The sequence below is a fragment of the Plasmodium berghei genome, assembly GCF_900002375.2.
Source record: "Plasmodium berghei ANKA genome assembly, chromosome: 14".
Classification (NCBI taxonomy): domain Eukaryota; phylum Apicomplexa; class Aconoidasida; order Haemosporida; family Plasmodiidae; genus Plasmodium; species Plasmodium berghei.
In genome coordinates, this window is record NC_036172.2 from 2,338,761 (window position 1) to 2,357,727 (window position 18,967).

The 18,967-nt window shown below is 21.0% G+C and overlaps 7 protein-coding genes across 7 annotated transcripts; 3 read left to right on the forward strand and 4 right to left on the reverse strand.

Moving 5' to 3' along the window:
- Positions 1–1,455: 1,455 nt before the first annotated feature.
- Positions 1,456–3,525, reverse strand: PBANKA_1461900 (conserved Plasmodium protein, unknown function; the record flags this gene model as incomplete). The annotated part of the gene is made up of 1 exon (XM_034568005.1): positions 1,456–3,525. The coding sequence occupies one exon, from the start codon at positions 3,523–3,525 to the stop codon at positions 1,456–1,458; it is 2,070 nt and encodes a 689-aa protein (XP_034424446.1).
- A 1,281-nt stretch (positions 3,526–4,806) lies between these two features.
- Positions 4,807–5,946, forward strand: PBANKA_1462000 (conserved protein, unknown function; the record flags this gene model as incomplete). Its single annotated transcript, XM_034568006.1, has 3 exons — positions 4,807–4,872; positions 4,958–5,785; positions 5,866–5,946. 3 exons carry the CDS (start codon positions 4,807–4,809, stop codon positions 5,944–5,946), a joined length of 975 nt encoding a protein of 324 aa, XP_034424447.1.
- Positions 5,947–6,545: 599 nt separating this feature from the next.
- Positions 6,546–7,001, forward strand: PBANKA_1462100 (conserved Plasmodium protein, unknown function; the record flags this gene model as incomplete). The annotated part of the gene is made up of 1 exon (XM_034568008.1): positions 6,546–7,001. One exon carries the CDS (start codon positions 6,546–6,548, stop codon positions 6,999–7,001), a length of 456 nt encoding a protein of 151 aa, XP_034424448.1.
- A 2,677-nt stretch (positions 7,002–9,678) lies between these two features.
- PBANKA_1462200 (protein phosphatase PPM4) lies at positions 9,679–12,059 on the forward strand (the record flags this gene model as incomplete). The annotated part of the gene is made up of 2 exons (XM_034568009.1): positions 9,679–11,916; positions 12,033–12,059. 2 exons carry the CDS (start codon positions 9,679–9,681, stop codon positions 12,057–12,059), a joined length of 2,265 nt encoding a protein of 754 aa, XP_034424449.1.
- A 1,065-nt stretch (positions 12,060–13,124) lies between these two features.
- PBANKA_1462300 (conserved Plasmodium protein, unknown function) lies at positions 13,125–13,547 on the reverse strand (the record flags this gene model as incomplete). The annotated part of the gene is made up of 1 exon (XM_034568010.1): positions 13,125–13,547. One exon carries the CDS (start codon positions 13,545–13,547, stop codon positions 13,125–13,127), a length of 423 nt encoding a protein of 140 aa, XP_034424450.1.
- A 349-nt stretch (positions 13,548–13,896) lies between these two features.
- PBANKA_1462400 (protein CutA, putative) lies at positions 13,897–15,317 on the reverse strand (the record flags this gene model as incomplete). The annotated part of the gene is made up of 5 exons (XM_034568011.1): positions 13,897–13,956; positions 14,299–14,331; positions 14,420–14,518; positions 14,742–14,834; positions 15,009–15,317. 5 exons carry the CDS (start codon positions 15,315–15,317, stop codon positions 13,897–13,899), a joined length of 594 nt encoding a protein of 197 aa, XP_034424451.1.
- Positions 15,318–15,724: 407 nt separating this feature from the next.
- On the reverse strand, positions 15,725–18,221 carry PBANKA_1462500 (leucine-rich repeat protein; the record flags this gene model as incomplete). The annotated part of the gene is made up of 3 exons (XM_034568012.1): positions 15,725–15,759; positions 15,931–17,755; positions 17,934–18,221. The coding sequence occupies 3 exons, from the start codon at positions 18,219–18,221 to the stop codon at positions 15,725–15,727; spliced, it is 2,148 nt and encodes a 715-aa protein (XP_034424452.1).
- Positions 18,222–18,967: the final 746 nt, after the last annotated feature.

Consider the following 18,967-nt stretch of genomic DNA (forward strand, 5'->3'; position numbering starts at 1 on the left):
AAAATAAATGAAATAATTCTTGTATATATAATGATTTATTTGCTTGACGTGTGCATACAATAAGAATGAGTGAACTTATATATAAGTTACACTTATTAACTTCTGTGTTTTTTTTCACTAACCCTTTAAATTTTGTGTATATATTTGTGTTTACGAATTCGAGCACATATCACTATATGTATGAATAGAAATATTATATACTATCAAAAGTTTTAAAAAAAAATGCAAGAAAATTACAAAAAATAAAAAAAAGTAAAAAAATTGTAATAAAAAGGGGCAAGGAAAAAAACACAATGATAATATAAAAAAATAATAGTGTAACAGTATTATTATTTATCGCTTTAATAGAAGAAAAAAAAAAAATTAGAAATATTACATTCAGCTATATAAAATATATGAATTGTACATTATTGAATATTTTTTTCTTATACTATTGTATGCCTATTATATATAATATAATTTATATATTCACGTGGCAAATATATTTTTTTTCCATATTTATTTGCATTTTTTTCTTTTATACCATATACTTATTCCCTTTTTTTTATTATTTTTTTTTCTCTTCTTTTCCCTTTTTGGTTATTATTTGTTTATTTGTACACCGTTATACTACAAAACTAATTGTTTGTTTGTTTGTTTTATCATTGTTAATAGTTGAATAATTTTGTGAACATTTATGGTTAGCTAATAATTATAAAAGTATGTTACCTTTTCACATTTTGGCGCGCATATTTTTACACAAATAATACATAATATGTATACATATATAATATGTTTTATATCTTTTCACGTTTCACTAAATAATTTCCTGTATAGCAAAAAGGCTTGTTTATAATATAATTATATATTTTGCAAAGAAAGGTATCTTTATAATAGCTACAAAAATAACAATATGAATCCTACTTTAATATATAATAATTATTTGACGTCGCATTAGTACACCTAAGGTATGTTATTTTTATTACACTATTTCAAGTTCACAATATAAAAATTGATTTTTTATATTTCTATTCCAAAATAGCTGTATATATAGCCATACCAAATATAAAAATGACATAATTATTTACCTTTATAATGATGTGCTATTTTCCTCAATATGCCTTCACATATGCATTAGTAAGATTTGTTTTATTATTTTTTAAATCGAATTTAAATGATGTAAAAGTCAAATTAAGGGAAAAACTCATAAAAAATAGGGGGAAAAAACATGATATGTTCATAAAAAAGCATACTATTTTATGTACTAAATAAAAAAAATTATTGTGTGCATGTAAAATAAGGAAAATAGTTTATTAAAAATTGTAAATATAATGCACATGTATATATATCTGTAAATATACAGAATTAAAACAAATATTAGTGTAAATCATGAAATAATAAAATGTAGGATTTTACAAAAAAAAGGTGTATATATATAATATATACATGCCCAAATTTGTTCTTTAAATTTTTTTACTAATTTGACCTGCATAGTACAGAAATTGTGTAGGAAGCTATAATTTGTCTATTGAAAAAGTAATTTGGGCTAGTCAACTTTTTCTCGTTAATTATATTTAATATGTCTGAATAAATATGTGCAATATGCATATTGTTCCGTTTTAATGATTCTTTCATTATAGTATTTGAATTAACAGTATCCAAAGTTGTGATCATCTGGAATATTTTTTTAATATATTTTAATTTAATATAATAAAAAAAATCATTTTGAGGGGTAACTTTGTTTATGTGATAAAAACTTTCATAATCGGTTAATAAAGAATTATAAATATTGTTTTCTGTAGGTTGAATGTTATTTAAATAATAAAATAATTTGATAATAAAATCCCAATATATATATATAAATGTTAAAAGTTGTGATTTATGTAAAGGGATAATAAAAGTGTTATGTTCTTTTAATGATATTATTTTTCTGTTATTATAAAAAAAGTTAAAATAATCAATTAATTTATAAATATTAACTAGAGTTAGCGAAAAATGAGTAAGCACAATTTTATTTTCTTCATTTTTTTTACATAATGTTAAAATGTTGTATAAATAGCCAGTAATTGAATAAATTAAATTAGAAATAGTCTGGTTCATATTTTCCAAATGGCTCGAAATATGTTTTATATCATCTAGCTCTGTATTAAGAATATTATTATTTTGAATAACATTACAATTTGGGCTTGCACTTGCACAATTTTTGGTGTGGTTATTTTTCAAAAGTATTACATATTTAGCTAGTAAAAATAATTGTAGATTTAAAAATTTACTAAAGGTTATATAACACGGAAAAAAAAAAGGAACATTCTTTACATATGCCAAAAAAAACATGGGAACGATTTGAATTAAAGAATGTTTATTTTCAGTGTATAAAATATATTTATTTTTTTTTTTATTATTTAATAAATAATGGAATATATATTTTTGTATATTTTTGATAAAGGTTATGAAAAAATGTTCCATCTTTTTATGATCATCTATAGAACAATAATTCCAATATTTTGACAATTTTTGAAAAATGATAGAAATTTGATATATATCAAATGTATTAATTCTTTTAAAAACTTCTTTCTCAATACATTTAAATAAATAATTATTATTTGAATATTTAAATTTGTGAAGGGAATCTATAATTAAGCATAAATCGATGTTATTAAATTGGGGTAGCATATTGACTATTTTATTATAAATATAGCTATTATAAAAAAAAAAAGAAAATGAGGAAGGTACAGAGAAATTAACATTACTATATTGTAGATCAACTTTAGACAGTATGTTGATTAAAATACAAAAATTTCGAGGAACTAATATATCAAATATTTTATAATCTAAATTATTTAATAAAAGAATATCATCATTTTGTTTATTCCTTGTACAATTATTATATTGTAAGGGCATTAAACTATGTGTTATATTTTCGTTATTCCCTTTTTTATGTATATCTATAGGATTGGTTTGTTTAATTACTATATTTTTATCATAATATTGAGGAAATAAAATAAATTTTAACAAAGGAATATAATTTATATTGTTATATTTTGATGAAAAAACTTGCAATATACTAATCCAATTATTTAAGTTATCATGTGTATATATATTTTTTTTTATTATATTATAAATGATATATTCATTTATTTCTTTTAAAATAAAATTATATTCTTTTTTTTTTTTATAAGTATGAACAATATTGGGTATTAAGGTAAAATGAAGTTGTTTATTTTTTAATAATGGATGAATAATATTTTTATACATATGATTTAAATGATATGAACTAATTGTGACAATTTTCGTATATCGAATAATATTATTTAATAAATTATTTTCACTTTTTGATTTGTTATACTTTTTAAAATCAATTATTATTTCTTCTAAACTATGTTTAATCAATTGATTGTTTATGTTTTTTTTTTCTGATATTTTTCCTTCAGTAATTAACTTTATTATTTGCCTATTCATTTTAAAGATGTAAATATGGCTATCTATATATGGATATATGCATATGTCTATGTTCATATGGTTGTGCGTGAGTTTGTTTTTATGCATTTCTTCTCAGTACTAGTTATAAATAGGATTAAACAGAATTGTTTCAATTTATTAGTTATCACCATTTTTTTATTGTTAATATTTTCCACATATTTATGTATTATAATTTTTATTCTTTATTTATGCTATATTTTTCGAAGCAAGCCATTTGTTGCAGTATCATGTTAGAAGTGTGGGAACATATCGAGCTGCACATTTGTATGTGTATTTTTTTTATATTATTATTTTTTTTTTTTTTTTTCTTATATATACATATTTTTCTCTTTTCAATATTTTGGGTATGCTTTTTCTTGCCGATGGTTATTAATCAGTGTGATAAAAAAAGTAAACAATAAACATAGATTTAATTGTATCACGATTTAATTAGAGCTATTGGAATTTTATAATTTTAGAGATACTTAGCGTTATATTGTCAATCTACCAAAATACATGTAACACAAAAAGAATGACAAATATAAATATTTTTTGCATATTTGTTATTTACAAAGCTAAGGTAATATTTCATACTATACATCTCAATTGGAGTAATACGTTAGTTTATTAATATTACGATTTAGAACATGTTAAAAATGTATTCATGCTTACAAATATATATATAGAGAGAAAATTCTTTATTTTGTATAAAAATATAGTATGTTATTTTTTGGAAAACTATTATGATAATGTTTCGGGAAATATTTATTTCTGTATATGTATGAATACCATATAATATTGCAGAGTATTTTTTTTTTCGATTTTTTTTATAATTTTTTTTTTTTTTAAAACCTAACAAATGGGAAAGGATATTTTCATTTATCAAAAGATATAAATTTGGGTAGATGGTTATTTATTTTTTTGTTTGTTTATTTTATTTTTATAATTAAAAAAATATATTAATTTTTATAAACAACATGTTTTAATGGAGGACTGTTCATTTTAAATAATGGCATAAATGGAAATATATATTATTAAATGTATTTTATTTTTAAAAATTTTGCCATCTTAAGTTTTTAATATTACCTTTTATTGTTATAATTTTTACATTTTTATGTTATATTTTTTTATATATCATCTTTTTCCATATATAGTAAAATATAGAAATGTAAATAAATGTTATTTATTTTTAATAATAAAGGCTATTGTTTCCTGAAAAAACATATAAAAAATTGTTAAAAGAAAAGAGAGAACATATTTGTATATTCTTTACATTTTTTATTTTATTTTATTTTATTTTATTTTATTTTTTTTAAAATAAAGCTCTTGTACAAGTTTTTGTTAATATCAATATTGTGTTGTATAACCATGGAATATAAAAAAACAAAAAGACCAAACCAATACGTTTTTGAAGGAAGCAAACACAACTCAAAAGTATGTGCATATTCTACAATGTCACTTAAGTTTGTTATGTATATTGTACATATTGAATATATATATTTATTTTATTTTTTTTCAGAGACAAAAGATAAATGTAAATGCACAATGTAAAGGTATTTTGATGTCAGCATTGAGTAATAGAAGAACGAATGCTGGAATTAAAGAGTTGTTGAATTTTATAAATTTGAATTTCCCTGTTAATACAAATGATGTGATTAAGGAACTTAAAGTAAATGATGAAGAAAATAAAATTAGTGCAGTTGAAAAAGAATTAAAAGATGAAATATCCAAAGCAAATTCTGAACATAATAGATTTGTACCACTTCGAAATATAATTAAAAATTTTACATTTATAAAATTTAACAATGATAATGATTTAAATCCTTCAGATATTATTAAAAAAACATTTGTGTTAGCTACTAATAAAAAAGAAAAATATTTTTTTAGAAATATTTGTAAAATTATACCATTAGATACTATATGCAAACCACACATTTCACCATTCATAAAAACTGTTCTACCACTAATGAGAAAACATTTTATTGATGGAAAATGTATGGACAAAATGTTTACAGTCAACTATTTGTTAAAGATAATGAATGTTTCGGACGAAAAAAATGATGAAAAAAATGATGAAAAAAATGATGAAAAAAATGATGAAAAAAATGATGAAAAAAATGATGAAAAAAATGATGAAAAAAATGATGAAAAAAATGATGAAAAAAATGATGAAAAAAATAAAGATAGTTCTGGAAATAAAAAGTCGTGGGCCTTAATATATAAATGTTGTAATACGAAAACATTAACTAAGAAAGATGTTTTAAAAATATTAGATAATTGTATAGGAAATAATTATTCTGTTAATTTATCAAAACCAGACATGGCAATAATAGTATATGTTACAGAGGTAAATTATTTTTTTTTAATTTTATTCACTATATTTTTTTATGTATATGATATATTTATAATTTTTTTTTTTTTTTTCAGATTATGTGTGGTATAAGTATAGTCAAGGACTATGCAAGTACAAGAAAATTTAATATCGGATCTTTTAATGATGATTCTTAATTTGTTTATATAAGATTTTGATTGAGTTATAAATAATTATAATGTTTATTATTTCAGATATAAGAAGGGACAATGTATATTCTGTGGTGATATATTAATAAAAGAATTATGATTGATAAATTAAAAAATGAATAAAATAAATAATAGGTAATGGGCTAATATTAATAATGAAAATATGCATACATATTAAAATTAAAGATAAACTTTATAGAATATTATTTTTTTAAATCATTCGCATATTGCTTTTATATGTATTTTCCCAAGTGTTTTTTATTGGATAGCATAAACATCTTTTAAATTATAGATTTGTTTCATATGGATTTAAAAAGTTTGCATTTTCTTTTATTATATTTTTACATAAATTCTACTTATTTAGTTTATTTTTTTTAATTAAAGTTGCTCATTTTTAATTAACAATACATGTGTAAATGTAAGCATGAGTATAAAAAAAATAATATTTTCTCTTTAAAAATAAAAAGCATTAATAAAAAATCGTTTCCTTAAATCATTAGTGAAATGTACTTATTTTGTAAATTTGGGCGTCTAATGGGATGCGAAAAAAAAAATAAGATAAAAAAAAAATAAAGAAAATAGCTTTGATGAAAATATATAAAATGGATAACGAACAAATAGAACTCCGAAAATTGTTAAAAAAATTAAAAAAAAAAAAAATTGGATTACCTTTTAAATATGAAAATAATGGTATATTTGACATAAAAAGTGATGAAAAGGAATTTGATGATTATATTAACGATATAGATAGTGATAATAATATTAAAAAATATAAAGACGTATATAATAATTTTGAAAATAATATAAATGATTATTTTAGTGAATATACTGAAAGAATAATATGTTCATCTATAAATCGTAATTTTAAAATACATAATAAAAAAACTGAAGAAATATTCAGTACACCGTTTGATACAATATATCAAGAATTTAACTATGGAACATTAAGGACTCAAAAATTAAGAGATTATGAGAATCGAGAAAAATATTTCACTTCCCCTTTATCTGAAATAGAGAGCGAGTATATCATAATAAAATATTAATTTGTTAACTATGTAATGCATATAAAGTTTTTTTTGTGTATATTTTTCTATTATTTAAGATAAATTTATAACTGTTTTATTTTCTTAGTTCCTCGGATTTTTCAGTTAGCTCTGATAAAAATAACAAAGATGAAGATGTGTATTTGAAAGACATAACAAAATGTGGAAATTAAAAATTATAAATTTGTACAAAAATTAATAGAATAGGAAAATGTATTTATCATTAACTTTTCATAAATAATACATTAAAAAATTCAATGTATAAAACACATTTTTATATGTATGTATATGGAGGGTATAACACCTGTATACTTTTAGTCATTAGTAATTCGTTATTTATTTTAACAATGCGAGTAAAAAATTGTATTCAATATTGAAGTTATTTTAATTTTATGACTTTATTTTATTTGCTTTTAAAACATTCCATGTTAATAAAAACCTGAAATGGCTAGCTATTTCTTTACTTTGTTTATTATTTTTTAATAAAAAAATAGACAGTTTTTAGCTATATTTTTTTTATATGCTAATTTTTTCATTTTTTTTCTTGCAATTCATATAAATTTATATTAATTTCATATGAAATAAGTTATGAATAAAAAATTGTTCATTTTTCGAATAGGTAATTTAAGACATTTAATATGACAACAATGTATTTCTAATTCGGCCATTTGTTAAATGCATTTACTTAACTATTCATTGTTCGAAGTTGGGGATAATAAAATATATAACACAATGTTCTATGTTGTTATTTTTTGATTAATCTTTTAACAATAAATATTATTTTTTCCAATAACATATATTCGCCACGATATAAATTATAATTTATGGCTTATTGCATACTAACATATTTTTTTAGCTTTCCTATTATTATATATATTTTTTATATTTATTTGGTTTATTCTTAAAGAGCATTATAATACAAATACTAGAAGAAAAAAGTAGATAACATATATTTTAAGCATAAATCATATTCATCCTCAATGTGCTGATTTTGTATTTAAAACTATTATACAATAAAGATTAAGGGGTTTCTATATTCGAATAATTTATTTTTGCACACTTGAATTGTATATTGTAAGATCGAAAGGATACATCCGTAAATACCATTGATATGGCGAATAATCAAATAAAGTATATGCAAATGGATACAAAATGAATATTATACATACATGCAAATAAGATAAATAGTGCTAAGATATATTATTGTGAAGGCATTGTATTGGTATTCACAAATATTGGGCATGATAAAACTAAAGAAATGTAAATTAAAGAAAATAAAATAAAATGATAAAATAAAATTATGGATAAAATATTACATATACGTCAATTATATAAGTATAATATATATGGATGCATTTAAAAAATGTGTAATAAAAAATGTTGTTTATTATTATTATTATTTATTTTTTTTTTTTTTTTATTTTTGAAAATGGTAATTAGTATTCCAAATGTTTTTGAAGAATATTGAGATAAGGGCGTGTATGAGGATGGCAAAAAATAATTCGTTCGAAATGATTTAATTTGGAATGTCGTTTTTTTTTATATTTTTTTATACGCTATTATTTTTTTTTCGCCATTTAATTAGAGTTTTGATATATACAATATATGCATGTATTTTTAAAAATATAGATAATTTCCAAAATGTATATGATGAATGATAAAATTTATTTATTATATATTGATAATAAAATAATATATTTTTTATACAGTAATTTAAATGTAAATATAAATTAATATTGTTTGGATGAAAAATATATAGAGATATAATTTGTATATGTTTTTATACGCGTAATATACTTTATTTATAAGAAAAAAATTTTATAAAATGATATAAATTATTAGCTTTCTACATGGATACACAATAACTTAGTAAAATAATATAGAAAATTATAAATAATTTTAAAAGTATTTTTTTATATAGCTTCTTTATTTGGTTTGTTAATTTAATAATATTTTTTTAAAATATACAGGATTTTATCATTTATACCACATCATTATAATATATAAAAAGAAAGGGATTTTATATATACGGGGAGTTTTATAAATAATTCAGCATGCTTTATAAAATTAATAAAATCATATGTACATATAATATATACGCATTTCAATTATAAATTATACACCCCTTTTAAAATACTGTTTGTGAGTACTTAAAAAAAATGATTTTATTTATAATATATATAAGTTTTTTTATTCTTATAATATAAATGGGATAATAGCAAAAATATATTTTAATTAGTTTTTTTATTTCTCATTATATTTTGTTTATCCATGATTTATTTCTTTACTCTTATATACAATATCATAAAATTATTCAATATTGTTTGCATTTTATATTCATAGTTATTCTTTTATATTTTTTCAATTTAAAAAAAAATATAAAAGTAAATACTTGTTTTTGTAATGGCATCTACCTATATTTGATTGAATGTCGATCCTCGTCATGTATACATTTTAAATGTATGGATGTAAATTGTGAGGTTATTGAATAAATATAAAGTAGATATTTATTTATAAATAAATATAAATATATATTATATACGTGAATAATTTATAGTGCCGGATTTATATGTGTGTAATTTATACTCACGCTTATGATACTTCGTTTGAATATCTGTATCTATATGTGTTATATTTTTGTGAGTATTTGTAAAATAATGCAAAAAAAAAATATAAAATGTTAAATAATATAAATAATAAAGCGAAGGATGAAAACAAACTGAATTCAATGTCAAATTGTGTAGATAGGGAGAATGCAGAAATTGTGGGAATAAATGTAAAAAATAATTATATGACAATAAATAATTATTATGGAGAAACAAAAAATGGTTTTAGTGTCAATAATAAAGAAAATGAAAATAATTATTGGAATGGAGAGTACATAAATAAAGTTAATGATAATCCTGTTAAAAAAATTGATTATGGAAGTTATAATAATATGCCAAACAAATCACCTAAAAGTGAAAATTGGAAAAATATTGAGGAACATAATAACGATTTTAATAAAAATAAAAGAAATCACCCAATTTATAATAATACAAATAATAATAATATTGAAATAAATGAATCTATAAAAAAGCAAAAAAAATTAAATGATATAGCATATTATTCAAGTGAAAATGTGCAATATAATAATATAATTAAAACAACTACTAATCAAGAACTTGGTGAAATAAATCAATGGAGTAATATGAATTCATATGTAGAAAATGAAACATATCAGCTATATGCTCAAAATAATAATAATAATATGTATGAATATCAAACAATGAATGGTATAGTTGGTATGGATTTAAATAATAATGTAACTATTTCTTCAAAATATGCGGATATTTCATTTCCTATGAAATATGAAGATGCTCCAAATGAATGGTATATAACAAGTGATAATAGTGATTGGGTTGTAAATAAACAATGCAATTGGTTATATAATTTTAAAGACAAATTATATTTTAATATAAAAAGTCAAGAAATTTATTTTGAGGAAAATGGTGATTTTTTTTTAGTTGATAATTCGATAGATAAAGGAGAAAAAGAAAATAACGGATATAGTGAGTATATATATGAAGATAATAAAAATATGTGTGAATATAATGAAAATAAATATTTTGAAACAAATATAAAAAAAAGTTATAATGAAGAAATCCCCAAAAGTGAAGGTAATAATAAAAGTAGTAAACATAATAATTGTTCAACTAATGGAAATATTCAAAAACAATATTCAAATGAAAATATGATAATTATGAATGATAATGTTAGTAGAAATAATATGGTTAGTGCAATAATATTATCTTCAAATAATATTAATAATAATGGTAATATTGATAATGCTTATGATAATGATAATATTGATAATGTTTATAATAATGAAGAAACAGTTGAAGAATTTAGTATGATTTTAGAAGATGATTTAGTATGTGGAACTTGTAGTAAAATAGGCAGTCATAATCGAAATGAAAATGAGGATTTTTATATAACAAAAGATATATTAGATTTAAATAATGTATCTGAAAATGATAGTTTATGTTTTTTTAGTGCAATTTTTGATGGGCATGGTGGATCGAATTGTGCTCGATATGTTATGTCCCATTTAAAAACAAATTTAATTGCTAAATTTCGGCAATCCTTTTTAATTACTTGTAAAAAACATTATAAAGAGAAAAATACAAAGATAAATGAATTAAGTGTAGCTATTAAGGCATTATATGATAGTTGCATAAAAGGGTTTGAAATGACAGATAAAAATTACTTAGAATTATCCAAAAAATATGATTATAAAGATGGTGCAACATCTTGTGTTGTTTTAATTTATGGACCCGATGAAGATGGGTCGTTAAAAGTTTTATGTGCTAATTGTGGTGATTCATGTGCATTCATATGTCATGATAGAAAGCCAATAAAGTTATCATTACAACATAAACCTGATTTACAAGAAGAAAGAATACGTATTTTAAGATGTGGAGGTATTATAGCAAATATTAACGGAATAAATAGGATAATTACAAAACATAAAGATAAAAATTCAAATAATCGAGAAAAGACATTTTTAGCTTTATCTACATCTAGATCTTTTGGAGACATTCCTTATAAAATTCCCAAAAAAATAGTTTTATGTAAACCATTTATTAGTGTTTATACCATTGATTTTGATTTAGATTCTTTTCTAGTTCTAGCTACTGATGGTATATTAAATGTATTAACTGATGTTGAAATAATTGATATCATTTGGAAAAATATTCATCAAACTCCTGAATATGCAGCGGAAGAAGTTGTTAAAGAAGCCACAAAACGCGGGTCAACAGATGACAAAACATGTACCGTTATTTTTTTTAATTGGAGAAAGGATATTTTTAATAAAAATACAAAAAATGTGAATTTTGATGGAGAAATACCTCAAGATTATTCAAATCCAGAGGTAAGAAAATATTTTATGATCTTGAGTAGAACAAACTTTTTCTAATGCTCACACATTCATGCATATATATTCCATTTTTTTAATATTATACGTTTTATTTTATTTTATTTTCATAGGACATCAACATGTTTTCCGAAATATAACATTCTAAGGTATCACAATCTCATTCCGACTCCCTTAGAATAATGACTTATTAGCTAATTTTTTTTAGCTATTTTTTTTTTTTTTTAATTTTGCAAATTTAATGCCCAGATGGATATAAGTTTGTGATTTTAAAATGTAAAAAAAAACATAAGGTTTTTCTGGGTGAATTATTATTATGACATATCACATATGTGTCTTAAAATGTGTTGACATATCATTTAATCCTGTGAAGAGAGAAAAAAAAACAAATGATTTATTTTAGAAATATATAACAATTTATATTCTGCAAAGGTACGAGATAGTTGATTTGTTTTTATTTTTTTCAAGACATTCACACAAATTATTATAAATAAATTTACTTATTAATTATATATTAACTATGTTCACACACCTATCAACCTAATTATTAATTAATTAATTAATTAATTTTTTTTATGTTTATGATATATTTGCATGAGCAAATCTTTAAACAAATATTCATTTCATTTTTTCATGAATGAAAAGTTGTAATTATAAATTATATGAAATGAGAAAAATATATGGAATTAATATATAAAAATACTAAAACAAATGTCTGATGCATTTCTTTGTTTTTCAGAAATAAATAAACTTTGTAGAATTTACTATTATTATATCTTGTTTCGTATAACTTTAATTCATGTTTTTTTTTATCCCTCATAACTTTATAAATACGTCATGCTTATAAATTCGAGCAAATATATATATTTCCTTGTATTAATAAAGTATAATATTTTTATAAAATTGGGAGTAAATATGTGTGTGGAAATATAAAAAGATAATTTTATTTTTTCTCATTTTGTTAGCACGTTTTAAACATAATATATAAAGCTTTTAAATTTGGTGTAATTATGTTAATTCCTCGAAATAGAATAATTTATTCCGAATTATAAGTATATATCCATTTATGCGAGCATGCTTGAATTGGGTTGTCTGTCTGTCTGCCGGTCGGTTTGTATATTTGAATATATTTTTTTTAAATGGGATAGAATAAAAAAAAGGAAATTAAAACGAGGGGAATATGCTTATAACTTCAATCTTTGAAATTATTTATCTTGGACTTCTTTAAATTTCTGTATTTGTAGAGCTATATAATTTTTTAATAATTGTTTATGAAATGTAATTAATGCTCCTCCTTGTATATAAGAATAATTTTTTATGTCCTTAATTAAATTTCCAATATCTTGATCGTCTTTTGTTTGAGGTTCATCAAATATATAACTATCTTTTATTTTTATTAATTTTTGATATAACTCATTATTAGTATCTTTAAATCCTAATATTATTTCGTTTTGTCGATGCTCAAAATAAAGAAAAGATGATTTAGGGTCTGGATTTAATATCAAATTATTATGTATCTCTCCACAAATATATTCTCTATTTAGAGATCTATAAAAATTGATCAGTGACTGCTTACTACTTAAATCAAAAGCAGAAAAATTTAAAACTGTGTTTTTTACCCTTTTCATATTGCTGTTATTTTATTATTTTTTTTTTATTTAAAATTTGCTTATATTTATTAGTTTGGTAAAGAATATTTTATGTAGCTATCCACATATACGCCTTTTAATATGTCTTTCGATATAATTCGATTGGATACATTTATATATGCATATATGTTTTACACCCATAAAAAAACTCTGTTCTTTTAATTTACAAAAATCCAACAAAGAAATTTTTACACATTTAAATATCTCAAAAACTTATAACAATTAAAAGTACGCAAAATTTACATTTTAAATAAATTAAAAAAAAATACGTCAAAAATATATGTTTTATCTGTTTTTTTTTTATTCTATTTTTGTCAATATATTTTGCTTATTTTTTTCCGTCAATTTCATCAGGTTTAACCGAGTCCGATATCCAATTTAGATAATCCTAAGGAAAATGTTTTATATTTTTGTATGGAAAATTGAAAATGTAACTGTTTTTTTAAATGTCTGTATATATATATGGGCATGTATACATAAATTGTTATACATCCAAAACATATACATATAAAATTTTTTAATTATATACAATTTTTTTTTTAAATTGATTTGAATAAACAAAATATAATTTGTTATAAAACTCGTTACTGCAATCGAATTGTAATGGTACATTTACATGATGCATGTATTTATTAGGGGGTATGTAAATATATCATAATATATATATGTGTACTTTTTAAAATTTAAAAATTTGTTATCAAATATTTTGTGTATAAATGCAAACTCTTACATTGCTTCCTTGGTGAATTGGAACAGATATTACCTTAAAAATAAAAAAATATAAAATTGGGAATAATAAAATAGACATTTTATAATTTTTATTATTTTTCTTCATAATGTAGAATATGTACCTCTGGCACCTCATAGGGATGATTTGATTTTACAGTTTTCACAATTTGGCCGAATAAATGTTTTTTTGTTTTAATCATCATTAAGAATTCGTTATCTTTCTGTCATTGGAGATTGAATTTTTAAGAAGCATTATAGGAAGATGTAAATAAAAAGATATTTATAAAAAAATAAGTTAGGAATAAAATTATACGTATTTTTCGAAAAATGTGTAAGAAAAAAATAATTGCAACTTTAAAGTCCAAGGAGATAAAAAATGAAGTCTCTTTTAATTGTTGTACTTTTTTATTTCATTTTAGTTTTATTTTGTGCATTTTTTGATACCGCTATTTCTCCCTTCCAATGATATAGACTAAGTACTCCGGGAATTATATTTATGCAGCTAGCTAATTTTTCATTTAACAATATATTAGATATCTATAATAAAAATATATGCATAAAATTATGAATGTTAATGCAAAATGTGAAATTACAATGGTTATTTGTTTTAAATTCGTCTTAACGTACATACGAAAACTTGTATATTATGATAATGTGTGCAGTGACATAAGTTATGAATTTTTAGTGTACTAGTTTCTTATATATATGTACCGATTCTGCAATTTCCTTGCTTGGGGTTGTTACATACACTGCTATAAAAGGGTTTTTATTGTCCCACATTTTATTTATGGAATTATTTGTTGAAAATGTTTTATATTTTTTTTTGAAAATATAAATGTTGTTTGGGGAATTATGTTTAAAAATGTTATTTATAAAAAAGGAATAAAAAAGTAGCTTATTAGACCTTTCCTTAGTTAAAACAGATTGCAAAAAAAACATTATATAAAATATATATATTGTGGCACGCATTAATGTATTTATAGGATCTCTGGTATAATGCAAACGGCATGCATAATACATATATATACCCAAATAAGTGATATACCAAGAAAATTGAATAATAATTAGAAATATTGCAAACAAATTTTTAGTTATGAAATATTAATGATTGATAAATCCTTCTATATATGAGAACACGGGATGATAAAACCATTTTTACATGTCAACAATCTTGTCATTAAGATTTGTAAAATTGCAGCATTAATATATTTTTTTAGAAATAATACCACAAAAAAAATTTAATTATATAAGTTGAAATATAAGTGTGAATTATTTTCTCCGATATATGTGATTTTTTATAAGATAAATTAACATACTTATTGAAAAATGCGTGCATATATATATTACAGAATTGTTGGCAATTTTATGTAATATCTGTGTATATATAGGTTAACAAATTTTGATAAAAATGATAAATCTTTTTTCTGTCATTCCCCTTCTTTATAATTCCACCATGTTGACTCTAAAAAGATAGAGAAAAAAAGAGAAAGTGAATAGATATATGTAATATAATACTTATAATTGAAGTAATATTTATGAAAAATGAATAAAATAATGGGATTTTATTAACTAATGTTAATGTTTCCGTTAAAAATATTTATGCATATGTATAGATATTTTATTTTTTTTGAACCTATGTTTTCTTCATCTATGTTATCATCAGTGTCATTTAATTGAATAGTAGCTGGTGGTATTCCTCGAACAATTAAAGGTAAATGTTTAAAAAGACAAGATGTGTTATTTATAAATTGATATTTTTTATTTGATATTAAAGTTGTAAGTGTTTGATATATATTATCATTTAATCTTTGAAAAGACGAGATATCTAAAAATTCTAGAGGGCAGTAAGATCTGTTTAATGGTTTCATAAGAAAAGATATTCCTTCATTGTTTATAGAAGAACCTGATAAATCCAAGAACTTTAATCCTTTAAAACAATTTATAGAAAAATTATGATTAAAATTACAAAAGGTGTTATTTTTATCATATATTAAAATTCTTCTATTTTTTTGAATAAAATAATTTTTAGTTGTTTCAGTGGCTCTGTTAAAGCTTGTATTTCCAATACACGAAAAAAATATGTTTTCATCTTTATGTCTATTTGATATTAGTATTTTTACATCATTTTCATTGTTGAGTACTGAAGTATCTTTATTGCATTCATTTTTGGGGATATCAATTTTATCTATTTTGAGTCTAGATAATTGATTTTGGTGATTTTTATTACTTTCTTTTTCATTAAATATTTTGGTATTATTTTTAAATTCGTTTTCTATATAAGTGTCATTTCTTTCTGAATCGTAGATGGTTATATCAGAATATAATTCGGTAGAATGTAATTTATATATATTTTTATTTTTTTCTCGATTTTGTTTATTTGTATATTCATCTATTTGGTGAAATTTTGTTGACAATGGCAATTTTAAAATAGGGCTAAATAATTTTTTATTATTTGTGTAACTTAATTTGATGTTTTTTTTTATGAGTCTAGATTGTGCTAACAAAGCATCTGAAATATAATGACAAGATATATTTGTTAATTTATTAAAAGAAAAGGATATATCATATATATTTAAATTTGTTGATAATGTATTATAAATAAAGAGTTTAATATTTTCATCTGTTAAAATATTTTTAGATAAATTAATAATATTTAATGTTTCATTATTTTGTAATGCTTCATTTAATATATCTAAATTTGATATAAAATTATTTGATAAATTGATTTCTTTAATTTTATTATTTTTATTATTTTTAAGAAAAAAACAGAATTGTTCAAATGCTTCATCATTTATGTTATTATTAGTGTAAGATAGTATTTTTAGATTTGGGGCATTATGTAAATATTTTATTAATGTTAAAAATAGTCCATTGCCATAATTATTATATTGTGAAGTTTTACAACTATTATTACATATATCTGATATATGTAATTCTGTTAGATTTGTCTGAGTTTTAAATAATATTTCAATATTTTTACACAATAATGATGAATTTAGTATATTTTCAGATATATCTAGCATTTCAACATCTGTACAACTTTTAAAAAGAGAAAACGTGTTTAAACTGTCTATTCCTATATTTTTAAGTTTTAGTTTATATTTAATTGAAAATTGAGTAACAGCATTAGTTACAGTGTTATGTTCAAGTATTTGACTCAAGCGTAAAAGAAAATTAGATCCTAAAAAATTATACGACAAATCAAGATCATATATTTTATTGTTATTTGATATATAATTTTTTTTAAGATTATTTGTAGAATGGCTAGCTAAAATAATTATTTCATTTTTTATTAATTTATTATTTGAAAAATTGTCAATTTCACAATTTGAGATGGATGAAAACAGTTTTTCAATTATATTGATTCCACCTTCTGGTCCTATAGAATTATTAGATAGATTTAATTCAGTGAGAAATGGAAGGTACTGGAAACATTGAGAAAGTTTATTTGCTCCATCCTTTTGTGTGTGAAAAAAGGGAAAGAATGATTATGTAATATATAACGGGAAGGCTGTAAATGCATGAATACATCAAACAAATAATAAAGTAACGGAAAATAAAATAATATATTATAAAATGAAATCGATAAAAATACATTAACAGTCAGGTGAATATATTTAAAAACAATTTTCTCACATTTGTTAAATTATTATTTGATAAATTTAAAGAAACAATATTTTTACTCCTTAATATACAAGGAATAAGGATAGACAACCCCCAATCATTAATATTTAAACTAGCAAGTTCGATTTTTTTAATTTCATTATATCTTTCTCTGTTATTATATTGATCATTTTTGTCTGTCCTTTGCGTATTCATAGAGGAAACAAAATCTGCTATATCATCTTCATTTAATATTGGATTTGATGAATACAATATATTTTCCTTTAATTTTATTTTGGGTGGCGATTGATGTTGAGCCATGTTAAATGGTAATAAAGATATTTTCTTTTTTCCTTTTTCTTTTTTTGTGCTTACCCGTTACAAATTTTTTTTTTATTATATATGCACATATATTTTTTCTTAAATGTTTATGTATTTGTATGACAAATTAATATACTTGTTGTTTTATTAAATATTTGCCACGCTGTTCTATCAATATATCATCCCATATTTTTTCCTTTTTTTTGAAATATTTTTAGTAAATTGTTATGTTTTATTACTTTTTTAAAAATTATTTATTATGTTTGTCAGCACATATGTGTATATATATATGATATTTTGAATGTTCTTGTGAACATGGGTTATATTTTTTACCTTAATGCTATATTTTTAAAACGGAATAAAAATGCAATAAAATAAGCAGAATGCGTATGCTAATATATGTATATATATTTTTCTATATAATAATAAAAAAAGGAAAAATAATATAAAAATCCAAATAAAATAATATCTATAACCATTACATATTCGATAATTTAAACAGTTTCTTTATTTTGAAATAGTTGGTTGGGATATTTTTTTTTTTTTTTTCAAGACAATTTTTTAATTTTAATATATATCATGATATTTTTATTTGAATTTTATATAAATGTTTTTTTAGCCCCTTTACGCATAGATATGTAGATAATTTTATCTTAAAAAATTTAATTATTTAACGAATGAAAAAAAACGAAGATAAGTATTTTATAGTTGGAGTTAGACATATTGAGTGCTCGGTTATGCATTTT